Source organism: Sorex fumeus, unplaced genomic scaffold (assembly GCF_029834395.1).
Source record: "Sorex fumeus unplaced genomic scaffold, SorFum_2.1 ptg000072l, whole genome shotgun sequence".
NCBI lineage: Eukaryota > Metazoa > Chordata > Mammalia > Eulipotyphla > Soricidae > Sorex > Sorex fumeus.
In genome coordinates, this window is record NW_026606129.1 from 31,175,235 (window position 1) to 31,198,910 (window position 23,676).

General features: G+C 39.3%; 1 protein-coding gene across 1 annotated transcript in view; it reads left to right on the plus strand.

Annotated features, from left to right (window-relative positions):
• The first annotated feature begins 16,743 nt into the window (after positions 1–16,743).
• Positions 16,744–23,676, plus strand: part of CMC1 (C-X9-C motif containing 1) — a 55,896-nt gene continuing 48,963 nt past the window's right edge. The window contains exon 1 of the mRNA XM_056129518.1: positions 16,744–16,964. Within this exon, the coding sequence (XP_055985493.1) occupies positions 16,946–16,964 (19 nt within the window). The 5' untranslated portion in view covers positions 16,744–16,945. The remainder of the gene's footprint in view (positions 16,965–23,676) is intronic.

Here is a 23,676-nt window from a genome sequence, read left to right on the forward strand (position 1 = left end):
CTGTCTGTCTATCTATCTACCTATTCATCCATCTCTCTGAGTGTCTGAATGTGTGTGTGTGTGTGTGTGTGTGTGTGTGTGTGTGTGTAGCACTATAGCACTGTTCTCCTGTTGTTCATTGATTTGTTCGAGCAGGCCCAGTAACGTCTCCATTGTGAGACTTGTTGCTACTGTGTTTGGCATATCGAATACGGCACGGGGAGCTTGCCAGGCTTTGCCATGCAGGTGAGTTACTCTCGGTAGCTTGCCAGGCTCTCCAAGAGGGGCGGAGGAATCAAACTCGGGTTGGCCAGGTCGGCCACATGCAAGGCAAACGCCCTACCCACTGTGCTATCGCTCCAGCCATAGTAATATCATTTCAGGTGAAAATACAGAATGAAAACAACAGAATCCATCATTGAAATAGGGGTCTTAGTTTTCATTTATTTATTTGCCTTTTGGGGAAGGACAGATTTTGGAAACACACCTGGCAGTACTCAAGGACAATGCCTGGACTGGTTCTCAAGAGTCACTCCCAGTGGTGTTTGAGGTACTATGAGGTTATAGGGCTCAAACTAGGGCCTTCCGGATGCACTAAGCTCTTTGAGCTAACTTCCAGACAGTTAAAAAAATAAAGAGGTCTTAAATGAAACAATCTGAAACATGATTTTAAGGTCAGGGCTTTAAAAAATTAATATGAAAAGATGATATTTATATAAGCTAATGATTGCTGTATTTCTTTCTTTTGGGGAATGAGGAGATTGGAACTACACCTGCCAGTACTCAAGGATCACTCCCAATGGTGGCTGGGGCTTGCAGGGATTTAACTGGGGTCAGTCACGTGAAAAAATAGCACCTTAATCCATGTGCTACCTCTCTGTCCCAACAAAGTATTTCTTTTTATGTATTCTTATTGTAATAAATACTTGGCAGGAATGAACAAGTAATTGCAGATGTTAATTAGAAACACAGAAAGTTTAGTCTAAGTAAAAGCTACAAAAATATTACTGATGCATTTATAGATTCACTGACTTATTCTAGAAAATATCAGAGCTATTTTCTTCCCCTGGGCTGGAGCGATAGCACAGCGGTAGAGCATTTGCCTTGCACGCAGCCAACATGGCCTACCTGAGTTCGATTCCTCCACCCCTCTGGGAGAGCCTGGCAAGCTAACCCGTGACATACTTGATATGCCAAACACAGTAACAAGAAGTCTCATGACGGAGACGTTACTGGGCCCGTTCGAGCAAATCGATGAACAATCGGAGGTCTGTGACTGACTGTGATTTTCTTCCCCAAACATTACTGAATATTTACTTTATTTAATAATTCCTTATAAAGATAATAGTTATTTTAACTCACAACCTGAAAAAAAATGAACTTTGTTATATATTCATTTTATTGAAGTGGTAAACCTTATTGAAAATAAATTTTCATATTATTTTCTTGAAATAAGGCAAATTATTTGGCTAAAACAGTTAAATGGGGTCCTCTTATTGATGTTGAAGAAGTTCTTTCTCTTTAACAAAGAGGATAAAAATGTCCATAAAAATGCTCTTCATACATACACTTATTTCCTAATACTTTTTACAACTTGAAATAATCTAATTCTAAAATAAACATAGCAAGGAACTTTGTCTTGAATTGTTCTGTTTGTAAAACAATATTGAGATTTCTCAAAAAACTTATAATTGAATTTCCATACTACTCAGTGATTCTACTTCTTGGCATCTAACCCAAGGATCCTAAGATTCTATTTTGAAAAGAATCTGTGCTCCCCCACTATTCACAATAGCTAAGACATGGAACAACTCAAGTGTCCAAAAAATATGAGTGGATAATGAAATTGGTATATATACATAGTAGACAACTACTCAACTATAAGGAAAGTTGTATAATTGTAAATGATATTTGTTTAAAATTTTAAATTTTTATAATTTTATACAAATTATATAATTTATATTTATATGAGTTGTATAATTTGGCACTACCTGGATGGAACAAAAGGGTATCTTTGCTGAGTGAAGTCAGTCAGAAAGAGAAGGACAGATATAGAATATTATCTCTCGTTTGTAAAATATAAAGAAACAGTAGTGGAACGAGAGATGCAACAGAACTTGAGAGCTGGTCTACAGAACTGAGTTTACTTAGTGCAGGGAGTGGGATGGAAGAAAGGAGTCCTTTGGACATTGGAGGTGGGAAGGAAACACTACGGTGGTGGAAGCTGGAACAGTGCATGTGTGAAATTGTTATGAACAGTACTGCAATTCACAGCACTGTAGCACTGTCCTCCCGTTGTTCATCAATTTGCTCGAGCGGGCCCAGTAACGTCTCCACTGTGAGACTTGTTACTGTGTTTGGCATATCGAATGTGCCATGGGGAGCTTGCCAGGTTTTCCCGGGCGGGTGAGATACTCTCCGTAGATTGCCAGGCTCTCTAAGAGGCACGGAGGAATCAAACCTGGTTAGGCCAGGCCGGCTGCGCACAAGGCGAATGCCCTACCACTATGCTACACTCCAGGGCTGCAATTCACAGCACCTCAATTAAAATGGGGGAACATTGTACTAGTCCTGACTTTTTACATATACTTTTTACATATATTTCAAAAAATTCTTATGGTCTTTATGTCTGATGTCACATTTTGTCCTTAATAGAAATGCTTTATAAATAATAGGAAATCTAAAATTCAGAACTACATAGTTGTTTCTGGATAAAAGAGATCCTCACCAATATCAGTGTTTTGAATTATCTATGTATTTGTGGTCCCATAATAACCTATTAGAGCAAGATTCAGACAGTGTGAGTGAGACTTTTGTCTCTTTTTAGTGAAGAGTGAAACTACCACTATGATAGGAGAAGGAAAGCCACGCCATGTGAGTTCTTGATCACTAGAGTGTAATATTCTCAGATAAACTTTCAGAGTACAAAAGGAACTGATGAACTTCAAACTGGTTACTTAACTGTTCATGTTTGTGACATTCTGAGCCATTGTGACATGATGAGACATCATGATGAGACATGATGAGACATCATGATGGAGGGCAGGTTGGGCCACACCCAGCCCAACCTGCTCTGTTTCTCAGGGCTTACTCCTGGCTCTGTTCCTAGGTATCACTCCTGGTGGACTTGGGTGCCAGGAACTGAACCTGGTTGGCCTGCATATAAGGCAAATGCCCTGAATATTTTCCTGATCCTTGTTATTCTTTTAACAGGATTTTTCACTTTTAATTTTTAGTTGTATTGTTTATGTACATGAAAATGAGTTTAATCATTTATTAAAGGGGGAGAGATTTTAAAAAAAGAAATACATATGGAGAACCCCCAGGCTCTCAGCACCTCCGGAGAACTCCCTTACCAAAAAGCAAAACAAAGAAAAAACTCCAGAATACATTAATATATGGGTGATGATAATCAGAGAATTCCAAAATATAGTCTTCATAGAAATCATGAATAGCTATGAGAACTAACTGTTTAGTAGAATAATAAGTTATAATTTTTAAGAAATCTGTAGTAATTTGAAAGCTTCTATTTTATTTTTGTGTCTACCTGATCTTTCAGCATCAAATTTGTCACCAGTCCTACTAGACAATAAACAAAGAGCCCATGAATATTTATCAACTTTTCTTGTCATTTTGAAAAATATAGTCTATGGCTCAAACTCAATTGTGAAAAAATAGAAAAAGCAATGATTCATTTACAAATGGAGAACTATGTGCCCACTAAAGTATCATGTTGGATAGGTGAAGCATCTAATTAACTGTTCATAATACACATAGAGATTTGGTGACCATATTCTTTAGGATAAAAGTGGGCCAGAACTACAGCTTTTGAAAGAAGAATAATTTGCTCATTGTAAAATGAATCCTTGGTCAATGTCTGTTTTCGAAGCCATCTTGATAAGATCTCTGGAATCATTATAATTGGTTTATGTACTTCAGAAGTTCCTAACCCTTTTTGAGCAATAGAAAAATCTAAGAGTTAGTGTATGTAATCACTTTGATGGTTTATTTGAATATTTAAAGTTCATGTATTGAAAAATTGCTCCCCATTTAACTATGGGCTAGAAATTGATACAGAAATTGGTGATGAATAAATCAATGCTGTTATTCCTGTAGATTCGTATGTATTTTAATTAACTCATAATTACTGTAACTAATTTGAGACACAGTAGGAAGTTGTGGGGCTGTGTCACATGTATTTAGGAGAACCTAATACAAGCTGGGTTGGAGTGGGACTAAAGGGGAGCAGTAAAAGAAACTGACATTCAAATGTGATATTAGTTAGACAATTGAGACTTCAGAAAGCAAGACAGAAGAAAGGGTTTCAGATTAAGGAAAACACGGAAGGAAAAAATCTTAGTAGGTTCATAAAACCTAACTCATATGGCTGATGCTTAGACTGCAGACACAGGCCCCTCCTTCACCCATATCCTTTGCCTGAACATAAAGAACATGAACATAGTTGGTTTTGAACCTGAGAGCAAAGTCATTAAAATAGTGAAATGATATGAGGTTATATCTTATATTCAGAACAAGATATTCTAAGTCCCAGAGCTCATTCACTGGGGCTCAGAATGTCACAAACATGAACAGTTAAGTAACCAGTTTGAAGTTCATCAGTTCCTTTTGTACTCTGAAAGTTTATCTGAGAATATTACACTCTAGTGATCAAGAACTCACATGGCGTGGCTTTCCTTCTCCTATCATAGTGGTAGTTTCACTCTTCACTAAAAAGAGACAAAAGTCTCACTCACACTGTCTGAAGCTTGCTCTAATAGGTTATTATGGGACCACAAATAACAGAGAATAACAGATGTATCAGGTCCCATGGAAGAATTCATTTTATTAATGGTGAATCTTAGCAATTTAAATACTACAAGTTTCTTGGCAATTAAGATATGTTGGAAAAATAATAAAGTAGCTCAGTTCTGAATCTAATAAACTCTTACAGATTTATTCTTTGCTATATAAAGCCTTTTTCCATTACCATCTAGTCAGAGGCAAAATTTAATACAGATTTTACACAAATATTGACATTTTTTATCTTCTGAGTTACTGACAAAATAAACATAGAATATGAGGTGAATAGGAAAGTTGACTCATAGGTTTTGTTACCTTTCATTCTTATATATTTTGTCATTTTTTATACATTGATAAATTTCAGGTTAGAACAATAGCACAGAGGGTAGGGTATTTGTCTTGCATGGGGCTGACCCAGGTTCGATTCCTCTGTCCCACTTGGAGAGCCCGGCAAGCAAACAAGAGTATCCCTCTTGTAGGGCAGAGCCTGGCAAGCTCCCCGTGGCGTATTATTCGATATGCCAAAAAAAACAGTAACAACAAGTCTCACAATGGAGATGTTACTGATGCCCACTCTAGCAAATCGATGAACAGTGGGAGGACAGTGCTATAGTGTTACATTGATAAATTTATTACTGATATATTATTGATATACACTGTCCCCATTTCTTGTAGAAATCTCCCAAGATGATTACTCTTATGAAGAAAGACAATATCTCTTCAAACTTAGGAAATTGCCCACTTTTTGAAGAAGAGATCAAAGGATTAAAATAATGTTTAAATAATGTTTTTTAGATTATATATATCCATATATATGTATATATATATATCACCTATTATCCTGATTTGTTACCAGCACATTCTTTGAAGTGATCAAATATAATGAATTTCATCTATTAGTGATAAAATCAAGTTCTTGTAAATGAGAACTAGTTTCTGAAAGGAAGAAATGTCTCACTTGGGTTAATTTTTTTAACCAGTTAAAACTTTAAAGTTATTTGAAACTTGACATAATGACTTACTATCATCACTTGCATCCATCTGAAGTTGACAGTTCCTCATTGTATAACTGAAACCCAAGCACAAAAAATTGTAAGTCTACACCTGTACCACATGGTGTTTCACTAATAAAAATTTAAAAAAAGAAGTTGACAGTTCCTTCTTGTTTGTATCTAATCTACTGACATTATAGGGGAAATATATTATCACTTATTTATACTTAAACCAGGTCTACAAAGAAAAAATAAGCTATAAATTTGAGATGGTGTATTTCACTGTGAAAGTAAACAGATCATGCCATTTTTTCATGGCTAGTAATTTATATAATTGGAATATGATATTCTTCTTTGAATATAATTCTAATATAATTAATAATAGCATAACTTCCCAGCATAAGAAAAGAAGTTTCTCTTTCTTCAAGTTAGTTTCATGGATGTATAGGATAGTAAAGCTGGAATGATAAGCAGAAATAACAATGCAGTTACAGTTAATCTTTTAAATTAACCAAAGTTGACTGTAGAGGCCCCTCGGAGCTCAGTGCTCAGGAGTTGGCTTCTGGTGGCGTGGAGCTAAGAATGCAACTTCTTGCATGCCGAGTATGTGCTCCAGCCTATTGTATGATCTCTTTATTCCCACTCCAAAACTACTTTTCAATTCAGCTTAAATAATTTGATAGCATTTATTTTATCCTCGGGCTGGAGCGATAGAACAGCAGGTAGGGTGTCTGCCTTGCACACGGCCGACCAGGGTTGGATTCCTCCGCCCCTCTCGGAGAGCCTGGCAAGCTACCTAGACTATCTCCCCTAGGTTACTTCTTGCACGGCAAAGCCTGGCAAGCTACCCCTGACGAATTCAATATGCAATAATAGTAACAACAAGTCTCACAATTTGTTGTGAGATGTTACTGGTGCCCACTTGAGCAAATCAATGAACAACAGGAGGGCAGTGACAGTGACAGTGATAATTAATGAAGAGTCAGGTTATTTATATCTTCTGGAAATCGGGCTTATGTTGCCCTTTGTATGGTAAATGATGAGACTGTAATAATATCTCATAGGCAGATTACAATTATATTTCCTTCTTTTCCACAGTTTTTTATCCCCTTTTATAATTTAAAAGTTAAATAATAAATGACTTAAAACAGTAAATAATGCTACAATCTCATACCATTGTCTCAGGCAAGTCCTGAATCAAGGAATAAATATAAGAGAGAACTGATGAGTGATGGAATAATAAATCAAGACCAGTAGAAAAATGTTGATGTGTAGGCAGTAAGGAAAATAGAAGGTAAGGAGGGAGATTCAATGTGAATTCTTTCTCCTGATAACAATAACTGCCATGGGATAGGCCACTAGTCTTGTGACTATAACAAGTTTCAAAGTCCAGGAATCAGTGAACCAAATCAGATGAAGCAAAATGTCAGTGCTATTTTAATAGGAAGCAGAGGTCTGGGAGACAAGAGATCAGAGAACTAAAGAAAATAGTCTGATCCCAAAGAAGCAAAGAACTAAACCCAGGCAAACTGTGGAGTGTGCTACAGAAGAGCCTGCTTTAGAAACTCTGGAATGAAGGTCAGCTACATAGACATGTTGAATGTGAGATCTCATGAGTAAGGAAAGCAATGTATAAATAAGTTAAAATGCTCCTTTGATAGATTTTCAGATTCTTAGAGAATGACTGAAATCTTTTAGAGCATCAGAATTAACACATATTCTATCAATGCCTTAAACCTTTTACAAGTAATTCAATAAACTGTAAACAGAAATCCAACATCTAGAAAGCAGATAAAGCAGTGTTGCTTGTCAGACACTATGAGAATCATCAGAACTATAAAACCAAGTGAGACATGACCTTAAAGGTCAAAACTTAAAGACTAGTTAAGGAGAAAGACGTAAAGCAATCTAAATGAAAAATAACAGAAAACAAATATTTTAAAATACTCAAGAGAAGGGACAAGGATATAGTGGTGGAGCACAGACATACCTTCCATGTGTGAGACTCTGAGTCATGAGCTGAAGCTGGTACCACATGGCTGTCAGTACCGCTGGATGTGGTTGTGGTAGTCTCTGTGCACTTGGGGCTTCCAGTTATATCATCAAACCATCAGGCCTGCACAGCTCAGCCAAGCAACACTGGAAATAGTTCCCAGGTACCACCTCCTCTAGCACAGCAGGAGGCCCCTATTAAAAATAGAAACAAGCTTAGATATTAAGGGAAGTCAACATTTCTAAACTGTTTAGGAAATAGACTTCATTAGGCATAAAGGAATGTTCCAGGCTACCAAGTACTCGATCCAGGCATGCTGAAAATTTGTTGGTAGAATTTAAAATAGTTGGGGTTAAGAGGAGGAGTTAAAGGCAGGTAGAGGGAAGAGCTGTATTTAGCCTTACCTATAGGGCACTGCTTCTCAGAGTGGTTCAAGGATCAGTTGCATTAAGCATCCTTAGAAAGGGAAATTCCAAAGGCCTCACCTGCAGACCTTTGGAATTAGAAAGCCTAGGGAACAGACTCTTTTTTTTTTTTTTTTTAAAAAAAAAGCCCTCCTAGTGATTAGAGTACAGGATAAAGTTTTAAAATCATGGTTGCAAAAGAAAGTAAGACTTATAGGGATTAGTTAAGTATGGTCACAATTTCTTTTTAGGAGGAGAGCTTACCCTAGTATGGATGATGGACTAGACATAACTGAAGACCATGGTTATTGTAAAATATAATAATTTGCATTGCATTTGGCATGATGATTAAGAAGATACTTCATAGTCTATCACAAATTTGGTGTGGCTAATTAGGGGAGGACCAAATATCTCCAATGTTGAATTGTTCTGGGATGCATTCCTAAGAAGCAAGCATGAGAGTAACATGAAAGGAAGAAAAGAATGCATGGCTGTATTATAGTTTTCCACTTTATATTTGACTACTGCAGTATTCCAGAAAACCTTTGTATTATAAAATCTTCTTCAGAAATATCTTCCCAGGCTGAGGGCTAAGTGAAGAAGGAGAATGAGGATAAATTTATCCACTGCTGCATTCCATATATTATTTATCAAGGCAGTCACATGGATGCTAATGTCCCCTGAACATTTGGGTTCTATATGTGTTAAGACTCAGGGTCCACAGAGATGTTTATACCATAGTGTCAGGAAAACAGGTAAGAGGTATAAAGTATTGCCAGGTTGTACCTACAAGATGATGATGAAGGCTTCATGAAATTTGTGGTCATATATAAGGTTTGGAACAGAGATTTGAAGTTATAGACTTATCCTAAAGACACGTTTTTGATACTTTGAAAAAGAGTGAAAACCTGAAAAAGCAGCCATAGAGCTGAACTTTAAAGCAAGACTACCAGAGGCTAAAATTTCACCTGCACTTCACAGTCTGAGATCTTGAACCTTTTTGTCAAACTTTACCTTTCTGCATTTCATAGAGATAGTTTTCTCTACATGTTGAAAAATTTATCTCACTTTAAATATGAAAGACATATTTCTGCTTGATACCTTGCTCTTCTCTTAGATCATCTCCTAATTGATTATATGCTTTCTATGTCCACATGTGCTTTCATGACATCTTTAACTATACTCTATGAACCAACAATGGATGCCTAACTTTGAATAAGTCAGTCAAGCTTCGCCCTTAAGAAATTTTTTATTTGGATTTAAGTATATCTTTATTTTCCCGAGATTTGCTCGAGGCCCTCCCGTTGATCATCGATTTGCTCGAGCGGGCCCAGTAACGTCTCCATTGGAGACTTTGTTGTTACTGTGTTTGGCATATTGAATACGTCACGGGGAGCTTGCCAGGCTCTGCCGTGCGGGCGAGATATTCTCGGTAGCCTGCCAGGCTCTCCGAGAGGGGCGGAGGAATCGAACTTGGGTCGGCCGTGTTGGCTGCGTGCAAGGCAAACGCCCTACCGCTGTGCTATCAAAAATTTAAGTTATAGAATCTATTAGAAGATAAATTTCATCTTATTTATCTCCCTGGGATATTGCACAATGTATGACACTTGAGTAGTTTCTCTCATTGTGGGGGGGGGGGGGTGGATTATAAATTCAGAAATTTTGTCCTCTGTCAAAATAGCAATACAGAATCATTTGGTTTGAGTATTAAACTTTGTACTAACTTTATTTCCTACAAATAAGCAAAAGATCCCTGAGATGCATCCAGGGCCATTGTCCTTCTAACTAGAATGTCATTGATATTTCAGACTCATGGATAACAAAATGCACCACTGCTTTTTGCTTATCAAGTTTGTTGATTTCTGTGATAAATTATACAAAGGATCCCCATCATTTGCTCAAGACAAAGGTAAGAAAGCTCCACTATATCAGTTCATAGTATTATTATTGCCTTTAGTATTATTTTAATAATAAATCTTAAATCTTAATAGTAATAATAATAATAAATCTTAAAAATCTTAATAAATATTAATCTTAATTTTGTTAAGATTAAGAGTCTCTGACACCAGAGAAAATTGTGGTCGGTCTAAATTAGGCCACCTGGAAAATAATAAAAAGTAAAAACAAAACATATAATACAGAAAGTCTGCCACAGAGGTGAGAGGTGATTCTTTTCACACCTTTTTTTTCTGACCTGATAAGTGATAGGTGCCCTGTTAAATCTCCTATGCTCATTTTATGAACTTTCACATACACTGATTTAAAAATATAGTTACCTAGATTTCAAGATTTCAGAATAGCTCTGAACTACTGCATTAAAAACTATATTTAGAGTAGTACAATAATAGGCCAAAAGAACAGTTTTCTTTAAGATAATCACCCCAGTAGCAAAAGCAAGAATTTATGAGTCATCTAACAGGTATAGTACTAATAGGAAAGTACTATCAGAGTCTATTATAAGTGAACATTAATTTTCAAATTAATCCTGCAAAGATGGTGTTACTAAGAACACTCAGATTCAGGAAGAGAAATAATTTGCCAAATGTAATATTAGAAATAGGAGAGGGCTAGAGAAATAACTCAGTGGGATAGAATGTATGTTTTATATGAAGGAAAAAGTCAGTTTAAGTTCCAGCACTGATGGGATGGTTCCCCAAGCACTGTTGGGAGTGGAACCCTGAGCACAGAAGTATGAGTTTTCCCTGTGCATCAATAGGTATGCCTCCCATCCCTGCCAAATGAAAAACAAAACCCAAATAAATAAAAGAGCAGATATGTCCATCTATACAATAATATAAATCTCACATTTGAGCAAAAGAAGACAGAAAAAACTGCACTCTATATGACTATGTTTATAGAAAGCTTTAAAATATAGGGCGGGGGGAATCACACAGAAGTCAAGAGAGCAGCTACTTTTGTGGTGGGATGGGATTTGACTTGGAGGACATTCTAATCTAATGAACATTCAGAATGTTTAGCAATATCTATATCTTGAGATAATTTGTAGTTCAAAAGTTTATACATAAGTGAAAGCCACTAATTTGCTCAAAGTTCTGTGCCCTCTAAGTTTTATCTCAAAAAAAAAAAAAAGCTGGGTATATTGAGACACAGGACAGCAGGCAAGTTGCCTTTCACATGATTAACCCAGGTTCAATCCACAGCACCCTATATGATCCCTTTAGCCCTCCAGTAGTGATCCCTCAGCATAGATCCAAGAATAAATTCTGAGCACTGTTGGGTGTGATTAAAAAAAAAGCTAAAAAGAAAACTGGAAAGAAAAAATTAGACTTGTTTAATTGTTTTATTAGAATATGTTCAATTTCAAGGGTCTTATCACGTACACTTTCTGAAATCTATTTCAAATTTTTATATTTAACATGGGTCTTATTCATTTGTCTGGGGTAGTATACAGAAAATTTTTCATATATACTTCAATAAATGATTATAAGTAAATTAATATCATGAGTACCACAAAGTACAAAATCTTATAAAGGATGGTATTTAGAATAATTTGGAAATCGTCATGAATCTTGTTAAAGAAAAAAGGTTGGTTTTTCTTTTTTATGTGGGAATACACCGTAGGATTTTAGAGAAGAAATTTTTATAACTGTATTTGGTATTGTGAGTGAAATGGATAAGAAAATGAACAGGAAAAAATAAAGATCAGGAAAGAGAACAATTAGAAATTGTAATCATCTCTGAATAAAGTAAAATGATTTGGGCTAGGGCTGGAGCAATAGCACAGAGGGTAGGGCATTTGCCTTGCATGCAGCCAACCCGGGTTCGATTCCTCCATCCCTCTTGGAGAGCCCGGCAAGCTACCGAGAGTATCCTGCTCGCATAGTAGAGCCTGGCAAGCTTCCCATGGTGTATTCGATATGCCAAAAATAGTAACAAGTCTCACAAAGGAGACAATACTGGTGTCCACTCAAGCAAATCAATAAACAGGATAACTGTGCTACAGTGCTACAGATTTGGGCTAAAGATTATAATGTGTGGCTGGCAGATGAGATATTAAAAATGTAACATAGGGGCTGGAGTGATCGCACAGTGGATAGGTCATTTGCCTTCCATGCTGCCAACCCGAGTTTGATTCCTAGCATCCCATATGGTCCCCTGAGCATTGCCAGGAGTAATTCCTGAGTAGAGAGTCAGGAGTAACCCCTGAGCACTGCTGGGTGTGACCCAAAAAGAAAAAAAAAGGAAATATAAAGAAATGAAAAAAAAAACTATGGAATGAATTGTGTCCCCCATCCCAAATTAATATGTTGAAGTTCTAGGCTCCATTACCTTCAAATGTGACTGTATTTGAAGAAAGAATTTTTGAACAGATACTTAAGTTAAAGTGAGGTCTTTGCAGGTAGACCAGAGATGAATGGTTTCTTTATAAGAAAATAAAATTTGGTATTCTCATATATAGAGATAAGATGGTGTGAACATACAGGAAAAAGAATGCTCTCTACCAATTAGGGAGACATCAGATTAGACCTTGACCTTGATCTTGGAATTTTACCTTCCAAATGTGAGATGATTTATATTGTTTAAACCAACCGCATGACTGTGCTTTGTATGGCAGCCCAAGAAAATGAATTCAGATGTCAACCTGGACCCAAGTCCATTGAAATCAGAGAGAACATAGACTCTGGGATGCTGAGAGTTAAGTTAAATTAAGCTCAGAAAGCAGCCAGGATGACCAGCAACTCTTGGCGTATGATGTTCCAGTCAAGAACTAGTTCTAAACTCCATCTACTGGTAGAGATAGATAGGGCTTATCAGATTCTCCCAAACAGTTCTCACTGGCTTAAAGCAGCTCAGTACTATATGGGGAGAATCATTTATTCTGATTCTGAGGAGAGTGAGAAGCAAGCAGGGGCTAAATGACTATCTCAATTCTAAAAAGTAACTGGATAGAAAAATTAAGCAAGATGGAATGCTCAATTCAGCCAGAACTGACTCCGTCAGCAAAGAAGATTGTATCTGAATGTTCCTTTAGTAGTAAATATATGTATATGTGATAGTATTGATGTTCAGTTTACAAGCTAAATACCTCACTTTTCTTTACCTTCATGTAGTCTGCCATAGATCGAGCTTTGTCCTTGTCCTCTGGGGTTACTATGACTTCCTTTTAACTGGTTTCTGTTTCAGGACTGTTTCCACAAAAGCAGACAGCTAAGGCATGAATAGGTACACTGCCTGTATGTCACTTGTATTTATACATTTTCCAAGGAACAAGATCACATAGAAAATCTTTCTGATTCTTTGTTCTAATCTCATAACTCCAATTATGAAGATTCTTAGCAATTATTCTCATGCCCATCCTTTCCTTTTACTTCTAGATATCTTGGTACAGGCTGTTTGTGATCTTGTGTAAACTACTGCAACAGACTCCTGTATTGTTTATCTACCAACTTTCTCCTCACCACCTCAACCTATCTTGCACACAATCTTTAGAAAATATCATTTAACCACAATGCTATTTTCTACATTTTAAGTAGAAAAATGACTGCCTATAGCATTGAAATATGTTCAAATACCTGTAAGCCTCATGTGTTATGCTTTGGGTACTTGATCTTGCCCACTATTTACAGTCTCATTTATTATTCATTTCCATATCCTCATATATACTGAGATTCTTTCAGGCATTGTCCACCACATACCTGCCATGTATCCCTGGGCTTTCTATCCCCATGCATTCTTTTCCACGTACCACATATTCTTTAAAAACAAATCTCAGCTACCTTTACTTTTTCTCCTTTCTTCCATGCCTATTCATTCTACCTGTATTTCAAGGGAAACCATAATTTATATCTCTGGTTTGAGGTCTTTCCAAAGCACCTTCTCATTCAAACCTTTCTGCAAGGTTACCGCAGAGCTATTGGTTGCCTAGTAGTTTCATATCTCTTAGTTGGAAAATCTCAATTCCCAGGTTAATGTACTTTATTCCCTCATTAGGCTCACGTTTTATCAACTGCCTAAAATTGTCTATGAGTAATGCATTGCCAGGAAATTTCTTTTCTCTTGAACTGATGATTAAATTTTCTTGATTTAACTTAAACATAATGATTTTTGAGGGCCAGAGAGATAGTATGGTAGGCAGAATATATACCTTGGATGTGAATGACCTGAGTTCAATCTGCAGCATCCAATTTGATCCCCTGAATCCTCTAGGAGTCATCTCCGAGTGTAGAGCCAGGATAAGACCTGAGCATCACTAAATGTGCTGCACCCCAAGTCCTCCAAAATAATAATGTCTCGGGGCTGAAGAGACATTATACCGAAGGTAAGGTGCTTGCCTTGCATGAGGGTAATCCCAATTTGAACTCCTCACCACCTCAACCTATTTTGCACACAATCCTTAGAAAATATTACACTCTCTTTAGAAACATTGCTTTAGAATTCCTGGCACTGCATATGCTCCACAACCCAAGAGTAAGCCCTGTGCATCATCCCACGTTGCTCAATCCCCTCCTCCAGTGCAATGATCTCTCTTCTAGTAAGATTACAAAGATGGACTTTGCCCCCAAAGGATTCGGTTCATTATGAAAGAGAGCACTACACTCCTGGTATTATGTAACTAGCATGGAAGGATTAAATTTCATAAAGGCCATACCTGGTGCTGTTTGGGGGCTTAAAATCATACCCTGTGGGTGCTGGGCTGGGGTCATGCCTAGGTTAGAAGTTAAATCTTCACACATGCTAGGCTGGTGTTTTACCACTTGAGCCACATCCCTAGCTCCTAAGGTGCTATTTTTCTGGTGCCTCTTAATGTGGTATGCGTAGTCGTCTATTTTGCGAGGTACACAAAAACCCATGACTTTACAAAATTATTATCAGGATAAAGTTAAGCTAGAGGGTGTCCACTAAATTTTTATTTGTATGTGAAATGCTTTAACTAAGAATATGAATGTGTTAAATGATACTCAGCTATGGTTAAAACTATAGAAGAGGGCTTTCAACAACCTAAAGAGTTATTATACGCTGTAACACGCTTTACAATAAGCGTTCATGTTTCAAACTCAACCCCAGTGAAATGCTGGAAATAACTCAAGTCCAGAAGCTAGTAAGGTCAGGATGCAAGTACTTAGGTAAAGATACTCAGGTCTCTGACTAAAGCTCTTCAAGTTTCTTGACCTTTACTATGATTCCCTTTTGCAAATAGGAAAATTCAATGTAATTATGCAAATGTGAGTGATTGGCTTTTGTTTTTATATCCTACTTTATTTCCTTAAAAAAAATTACTTTCTAAATTAAATCCCTTGTCTCCAGAATAGGAGCAGGGGTACTTGCATGTGTTTTGGTGCTTTTCTAGGCACATTTATAAAACATGCAAGGAAAAGGGCCCGGTTTTCTTACTGGCTAAGCGAACCATTAATTCTTCACCTTGGCACCTCAACCTACAGCTGTAGCAGGGGCCGTTATGCCCAAATAGGCCCTTAAACGGAAGACCTGCTGAGCCGAGACCCACTTTCCCAGCCCTGCTCAACTGCCTTGGCTTTTCTGCCAACTGACCAGGCGGAAGCAGCAGCAGGGGAGGAGGGCCCGCAGGTAGGTGGGGAGGGGATCATTTTGAAAGCCTTAAATCCCTCACAGGGAAGAAGCAGCTGCTCCCTGTTTTTCTAACATCTGTCCCATCTGTCCCCGGACGCACCTCACCCTTTGGCGTCTCTAGCTCAACTTGGACACGAAAGGAAGCATTTCTGAAGGTTGACCTGTGAGTGGAAACGAGAGTGACTGGCACTCACAAAGTCTCTCTCCCACTCAAAGAGACGGTTTGGTTCTTCAGGAGGATAACTACCACCTCAGCCGTCTTTTCTTTCCTCACCAATAAATAAACAAATAAATAAAAATAAAAAAAATAAAATACAGATTTTGGTCGACAGGATTTGAAACATCTCCCACAGCCGACCGGATGCTCTGAGAATATTACTTCACAAAACGGTGGTACTCCAAATTTGGACTGGAACCTCGCGAAGAGGGTGTGTGTGTGGGGGGGGTGGTAGGGGGTCGGATTATCGACTTGTAATGACACTGTACGTACTCTAACCACTCACCTCTGTGCTACAACAAGCAGCGCATCTCGCGCGCGGGTGTCGCTTGTTTCCCCCCCCCCCCCCCCAGCAGCCTGTGGCGTGCATGAGAGACTTAACTCTTGGTTCTTTCCCCCTACTATTCAGAACGGTGACGGTAACCTAGCGGCCAGGAAATCGACATTTAGGAATGAACGTCGGCAGGTGTCTCCCTCGGGTTCTCCGAAGGCACGCCAGGAGCGAGCGGCTGGCACTCGGAGCGGGTCGCCCCGAGAGGCGCAGTCCCTGAGACCCTCGGCGTCACAGGCCCCAGCCGGGCTGCCAAGCCCCGGAATTCACGCTGCGCGGAGAACCAGGCGGCGCGCGCCCGAGCCGGCCCCGCCCCCCACGGCGGGCGCAGCCACGCCCCCTTCTCAAATCTCGGCCACTCGCGAACGGCAGAGCTCGAGGGCGGGGCCAGGGGACAACTCGGAGGCGGGGCCACGGTGGGGGGGAAGAGTTCGGGGGCGGGGCTAGAGGTAGCGCAGGCGCCTTGCGGGGGGCGGAAGTCTCGAGTAGGGGCAGGAAGCGGGCAGGGTCCCCCTCACCGGGCGAAGGGCAGCGGGCTCCTCCCTCGCCACCGCCTTCTCCTCTAGTCTTCCTCTTCCCGCGGGAAACTCCGGGCTCGAGCAGTTTAAAGCAGACTCCTCCTCTTCCCGCCCCCCTTGATAGGGAGCGGCCCAGCGGGCCCCTACCCCTGCGTTCGCGGTGATGGCCCTAGACCCCGCAGGTACGGGGCGGGGGTGGGTTGGCGAGCGGGGGTTGCGGAGGAGGCTGGCTGGACCGGGTCTCGTAACCGCGGGGCCTGCAAGCAGGGGGCCGGTGTGGGAGAGGAGCCGATCTCTGAGGTCGCACCTCTTCCGCAGGCGCCCGCTCCCCCACGGCCGGCCCCCTTTCGTGTTCCTGGCCGACTCCAAGCGGCTTTTTTGCTGTGGTCTTCAGTCATCTCGTGCTCCTTTGGGGTTAGGGCCTGCGGCAAGGGTGCGCGTTTTAGGTAAACTCGGGTCCCTTCGTGGCTCACACACGTTCTCCTTCCTGCGCCTGCTCCTCTCCGCATTGCGTTCCCTTTTTCCCATTGGAGCGCAGACTCCCCTAGTTAGCAACGTGCCCAGCTATTCCACAGGCCTCATGCCCGGTGGCAAAAGTCACGTTGCCCTGGAAAGGACATCCGGAGGCTTGGTCAATGTTATTTTAAACGTTGAAGCGTCCATCCACCCTACTAACATCTGCAGTTTCAGGTGCCCCTGAATTTCCCTCCTTTAGTGGTAGCTCCCACCTGTGGCGTGTTTTAAACTTTAAGCAATTTAGATTAAAAAAAATAATAAATGCATTTTGCGGAGCACCTGTAATTGGTCTCATCCCTTCCCTTCATTTGGTGGATATGAAAGCTCAAGGAATTGGGAGGTGAAAAGGCTTCAGAATTTTTGGAGATTTAGAAATGAAAAATCTACCCTCCAGAACCACGAACTTGTGTAGTGGACATTTCAGGAACACTTTATAATCAAGCCGAATTCAGCTTTCAGTTATCCGAACAACCCTTATGTGGCATGGAACCTCTCTGTTCTAGGGGTTAGAACGTCTAGGCTGAGACGATCAGGGCACACTCCAACATGAAGCATAGGGGGATTTCTGGAACACAAGAGTGATTACAAGAGTTTGGGACCTGCTGATTGCGTGAGGCTGTGAAGAGGTTCTTCATTGATCTGGGCTTTGGAGATTTGGGATTTCAGTGGTGGGATTTGGATAAGAGATGGCAGAATGAGCAGATGTGTAGGCAGTATCTTGCACAGCGTGATGTTTGGTTGCAGGGGAAATAACCCCGATTTGGTTGAGAGAGGGTATGAGGGGAGTGAAAGTATAGATCAGGAAAGGTAAGGTTGGAAAGTAAGTTGAGGCTCATATAACTGTAGTATTTCTGAGCTGGAAGACCTGTTCAGAGTAACCTCAGATTACAGATGAGCAGTTTTGAAATTTGACAACAAAGAAATATAAGAAAAGCATTTCGTAGTTGCCTTTACTTTTTTCTTTTCTGTTTTCTTACAGTCCATTTAATCTTACACATGCACTAGCCCAAGCTAGTTGCTTTATAGAGTCAAGTGTTTGGAAATAACTCAGATAATTTCATTTCCTGCTGAGTAGTATAGGCCATACCACCTCTTGAGTATTTATTAAGTAACCAAGTGCTCATACCATGTCATGTTCTATTTTAATGGTAAAAAAAATGCATATACTTAGACAAATTGTAATTATGGGATAAAATAACCTGTCATGTGGTGGGTGTTGAAGAGGGAACTACATTACTTCGGTAGTCCTATGAAGAGCTCTATGAGTAAGAACCTTTTGAGTTGGAATCTGAAGAGGTAACAGGCAGCAGTCCCCTGAAGAAATAGGCACTGAGTGTGCTAGCCAGTGGAAAGGGCAAATTCTGGATGAGGCAAGATGTGGAGGAGTTAGGTGATGGAAAAGTATGTAAGAGCAAGAAGTTGTAAGGCCTTGATGGCTGTCATAAATAAGAATTTGGACTTCCTTGATGTAGGAGCGGCAGTTGGAGGTTTTTAAAAGTGGCTTGTATTATTAAATAATTCCTGTCTTTGCTACTTTGACTGCAGTACTGGTAGAGGAGAGCCAGGAGACTCGAGATACACTAATCAAAGAGGAAGTCTTTGTAATTTGCTACCAGAATGGATGTGGAGAATTTGATATTGAGCAAAGTTACACAGAGGAAAAGAGATACAGAATGATCTTCTAGTACAAGATATAGTTGGAGAATAATAAATGCCCAAAGGCAATAGAAATGAAGAGAATGAGAACTGATCTTAAGTTAGAGGCTTGCCACTGGAGCATTGGGAGGAGACCAGAGAAAGGAAAGGCACAACAATAGTCAAAGGGCAATGGGCACTCCCGAAGAGGACTTGGTGCTGAAAGGGGGTAAATGGGTATGCATCTTCCACAGTATTGTAAACCACAGTACCTTAAAGGAAAGGAAACAGTGTCTGCCCTAGAGGCAGGCTGTAGGGCAGGAGGGAGAAGTAACATCTGGGAAGGGACTTAGGTACTGGTGAAGAAATTGGTATTGGAACATTTTACACCTGAAATTCAACCCTGAACTATCAATAGCTTTATTACTTTGTAATTCACAAGTTGGAGTTAGTGGGGGGGAGAGGGGACTGTAGTCATTCAGGCCAATTTTGTTAGTTTCTTGGCCTTGGATGACATTAGGCCATGGAGAGGAATTGTCTACTTGATAAGTTTTGTAGGAGAAATTGACGGGATCCGCAGTTGCACTGAATAAGTGCTGTAAGTGGGAGTGAGGGAGGCATAATTTCTAGGCTTTTACATCACAGGCATTGGGTTGGATAGTCTGATCTAACAACGTGATCTTTGGATATTTTGACAAAAGTGGGGAGGGAAGCAAGATTGAAATGGAAAGTAAGAAAGTAGAGTTTATTTGATAGGACATTTTATGTCCTAAATCTCCCTGTGTGTTTAAGTTTTTTAATACTAATGGATTGAAGATATTTATGTATTTTTTTCCAATCTAATTTTTTTTTGCTGCAATTCTAAGTAGAAGCATAGTTTCGTTTCACACTTGATATTATGCTCTTTTGAGGTTAATGTGACTTCACTTCACTAAGCGGTGTTTCCATCTACCTGAGAGGAGAGATGCAAATGAGATTTTTACTGTATGCCCTATCTTCAGTAAAGATTGTTTCATTATTGCATTTGTTGATGTTATACAAATTTAGACATTTGTGAGCTGATTTGAACTCATCTGTTGGATCCATTTTTTTTCCTCAAAAAGCTCTGGCCCCAGGAGTTGCAACAATACAGGGTGTAAATTGCATTTTTTGCACAGTAACCTAAGCTCCTCATAGTACCCACAGAGTACTACCAGGGGTGATCCCTGAGAACAGAGCCAGGAGTAAACCCTGAGCACTGATGGCTGTGAATCTCCCCCAGCCCCCCAGTATCTTCCACGAAACTTCAAACCCTACAACCATATTCGGGTTGCATATTTTATATACTTAATAATTTTTTTTTCATACCCAGCGGTACTCAGATCTTACTCTGCTCTCAAGAATTATCGGTGGAAGTTCTCAGGGAACAGTATGTGGTGCCTGCGATAGAACTAAGTTCAGGCATGTGCAAGACAAACACCCACTATACTATCTCTTCAACCCCCCCATACTTAATATTAGCACTTGAATCACTTGTCATCCGGTTGCTCATCAGTTTGCTCGAGCGGGCACCAGTAACCTCTCCATTCGTCCCTGTGGCGTGCTAGTGTAGTCCAATGTTGCCTGCTCGCTCCAGGAACACGAAGAGCATCAAACTGTTCATTCGGGGCTTTGACGAAGTAGTTTTGCTTCGTCCAAACTTAGTAATATATACAGATTTATTTTTCTTTTTGTTACTGTAATCAGTTTAACAATAACATGAGTTTGATTCTTCCGCCCCTATTGGAGAGCCCAGCAAGCTCCAAACACAGTAAGGATTGTCACAGTGGAGACATTACTGGGCCCGCTCGAGCAAATCGATGAACAATGGGAGGACAGTGACAGTTGTTACTGGAGAAGTAACAATAGCATTCTTCAAATTTTCATTGTTTTTTCTTTTTATTTGAATGCAAAGAGAAAAACATAGGGTCTAAAACACCCAGAAAAAGTGGCTGAGGAGAAATATTAAACTTTTAAAAGATTCAGTAAGTTATTTACTTAGTTTATCAGCATCAGCTGGAGCGATAGCACAGCGGTAGGGCGTTCGCCTTACAAGCGGCCAACATGGCCGACCCGAGTTCGATTCCTCCGCCCCTCTCGGAGAGCCCGGCAAGCTACCGAGAGTATTCGATATGCCAGACACAGTAACAACAAAGTCTCCAATGGAGACGTTACTGGGCCCGCTCGAGCAAATCGATGATCAACGGGAGGGCCTTTATCAGCATCAGACTAATGCATGTTTCCTTGTTTTCTTAGTGACATGAGCCATGCTACAAGACTAGGGCTCAACCAGTAGGATAGAGGGACCAAAAGAAGGAAAGAAGGTTGGAAAAGGGCCATGTTTTTTTTTTTTGTTTTTAAGTTAAAAAACACTGTTTTACAGGACAGAGATCTGAGTCCTGTAATCAAAGAGACATTCTGGCCAGACTGTAGTCATTCTTACTAGGATGATAAAGTTAAAAGGAAAGGGACAAGGGAGTTAAGGTAGAGGTACAGGCTGGAAAAATTAAGCTAGCATAGAAGTATCTTTAGGAGTAAATAACTATGAAACTTAAAAAAGAAAAAGAGGGATTTCCGTATAAGAACCAAATTGGTTCGAACATTCTCATTATTAGAAAGGTGTATCTTATTCTTTTACTTCTTTACCTAGGAAGATTCTGTTAGATTCTGATTAGCTTCCCGTTCTTTTTGTGGATTCATAGCAAGTGCGGTTGTCAGTAGCCTTATAATCTAGTGCTGCCCATATTGCAGGAACACGTGTGCCTTAAAGCAAAATCTGAGCTAACAAATTCAGCCGATGAAAAAGGTGAAAATTGACTTTCAGGTGATGATAGAATGTCGGGAAGTTAGAGCCTTGGAAATTTTCTTGGTGGCGTTATTCTGATTTTTTTTTTCCAGTATAAATTCATGTGCCTATATCATAGCAAATTCAAAATTTGATTTTTTTTTTGCAGGCTTTTGTGAAAATGTGTATAACATGTGCCCCACATGATATTGAGAGAATCACTTTAATTTCATGAAATTAGAAATGCTATGTTTATAATATTACTTCTGTTGAGGTATTTAATAACTTTGAAATATGTATAAAATCATAGCTGTCATAATAATTAATAGTGTATGGTGTGCTGTTAAATAGGATAATAAACAACAATTTTTTTTGTTTGTTTCTTTTGGTTTTTAGGCCATCCCCAGCAGTAGTACTCAGGACTTATTCCTGGCTCTGCACTCAGGGATTACTATTGGCAGGGTTTCAGGGGCCATATTGAATTCCTGGAATCAAACTCAGGTCGGCCAAATGCAAGACAAGCACTGTACTCACTGTATTATTGCTCAAGCCTTTCAACAGAATTTTTGAGATTCATTTATGTTGAGTATATTAGTAGCTGTTTTTTTGTTATTGGGCATTTAGGTTTTTTCAGTTTGTTACTATTTTGAATAATGCTTCCATACAGCGAGTAGGGCGTTTGCCTTGCACGCAGCCAACATGGCCGACCCGAGTTCGATTCCTCTGCCCCTCTTGGAGAGCCCGGCAAGCTACCGAGAGTATCTCGCCTGCACGGCAAAGCCTGGCAAGCTACCCGTGACATATTCAACATGCCAAACACAGTAACAAGTCTCACGATGGAGACATTACTGGACCCGCTTGAGCAAATCGATGAACAACGGGAGGACTGTGACCGTGATCTAGTATGGAAAAATTAAGAAACACCTGGGGTATGCTCTGAGTCTTAATCATAGTGCTCTTCAAAATAAACTTGTACATGTTTTATTATTATACATTTTCATTTATCTATGTTGGGTAGGTTAATACCTCAGAGAGGAAAATAGGTTGGGTGTATATTTAGTTTTATAAATTAGCAAGCAGTTTCCTAGAGAAGTTTTTCATTTCACACTCCCACCAGTTGCTCCACATTCTCCCCAACATTTGATGTCGTCAGTGTTTTTAACTTTAGTCATTCTGGTGGTGTGAAATGATATCATGGGCTTAATTTGCATTTCTTAATGACTAATGAATTTTCAGTACTGCTTCATATATGGTTTTACAATTTGTATATATTTTTTTGTTAGTCTATTCAACCCCTGTACCCCATTTTGTTAGGTTGTATTTTTTGTTATGGACATATGGTTCTTTATAAAATATGATTTTGAGTCCAATATATATGTAAAATACATGAACAGTTTGATACAGTTTCAAGTGAACAGTTTCTTTTGGCCTGTGGCTTAATGAATTGTAGATTTCATACATGACATGTAAAATATATTACCTTTTTCCTACTTGATGTCTTTGTAATCTCTAAGAAGTATGACTGTTTTAGTGAATTGAAGGATTTCTGTTTCAAAGTTTCCATTTTTTACACTGAGGTTTATGATCCATGGCAAGTTGACTTTGGGGATTTATTTTGTGATAGGGAGGTCAAATTTATTTTCATGTTTATCCACATACACCATACTTGTTGAAAGTACTTGTATTTCTTCATTGACTAGTTAATTTGTCAAAATGGTAACACTGTATATACATGGAAGTATTTCTGAACCTGACCAATCTATTTGTTTATTCTAATTAGTATATCACACCAGTTTGGCTGCTTTTTGTAGCTTTGTAATGGGACAATTACTTGTAACTTCAATGATCTGTAATTGAAATCAGGTAATGTAAGGCAAAATGTATTTGTTCTTCTTTTTATGGTATTTTGACTAGAATCACTTCCTCTATCATATATAACT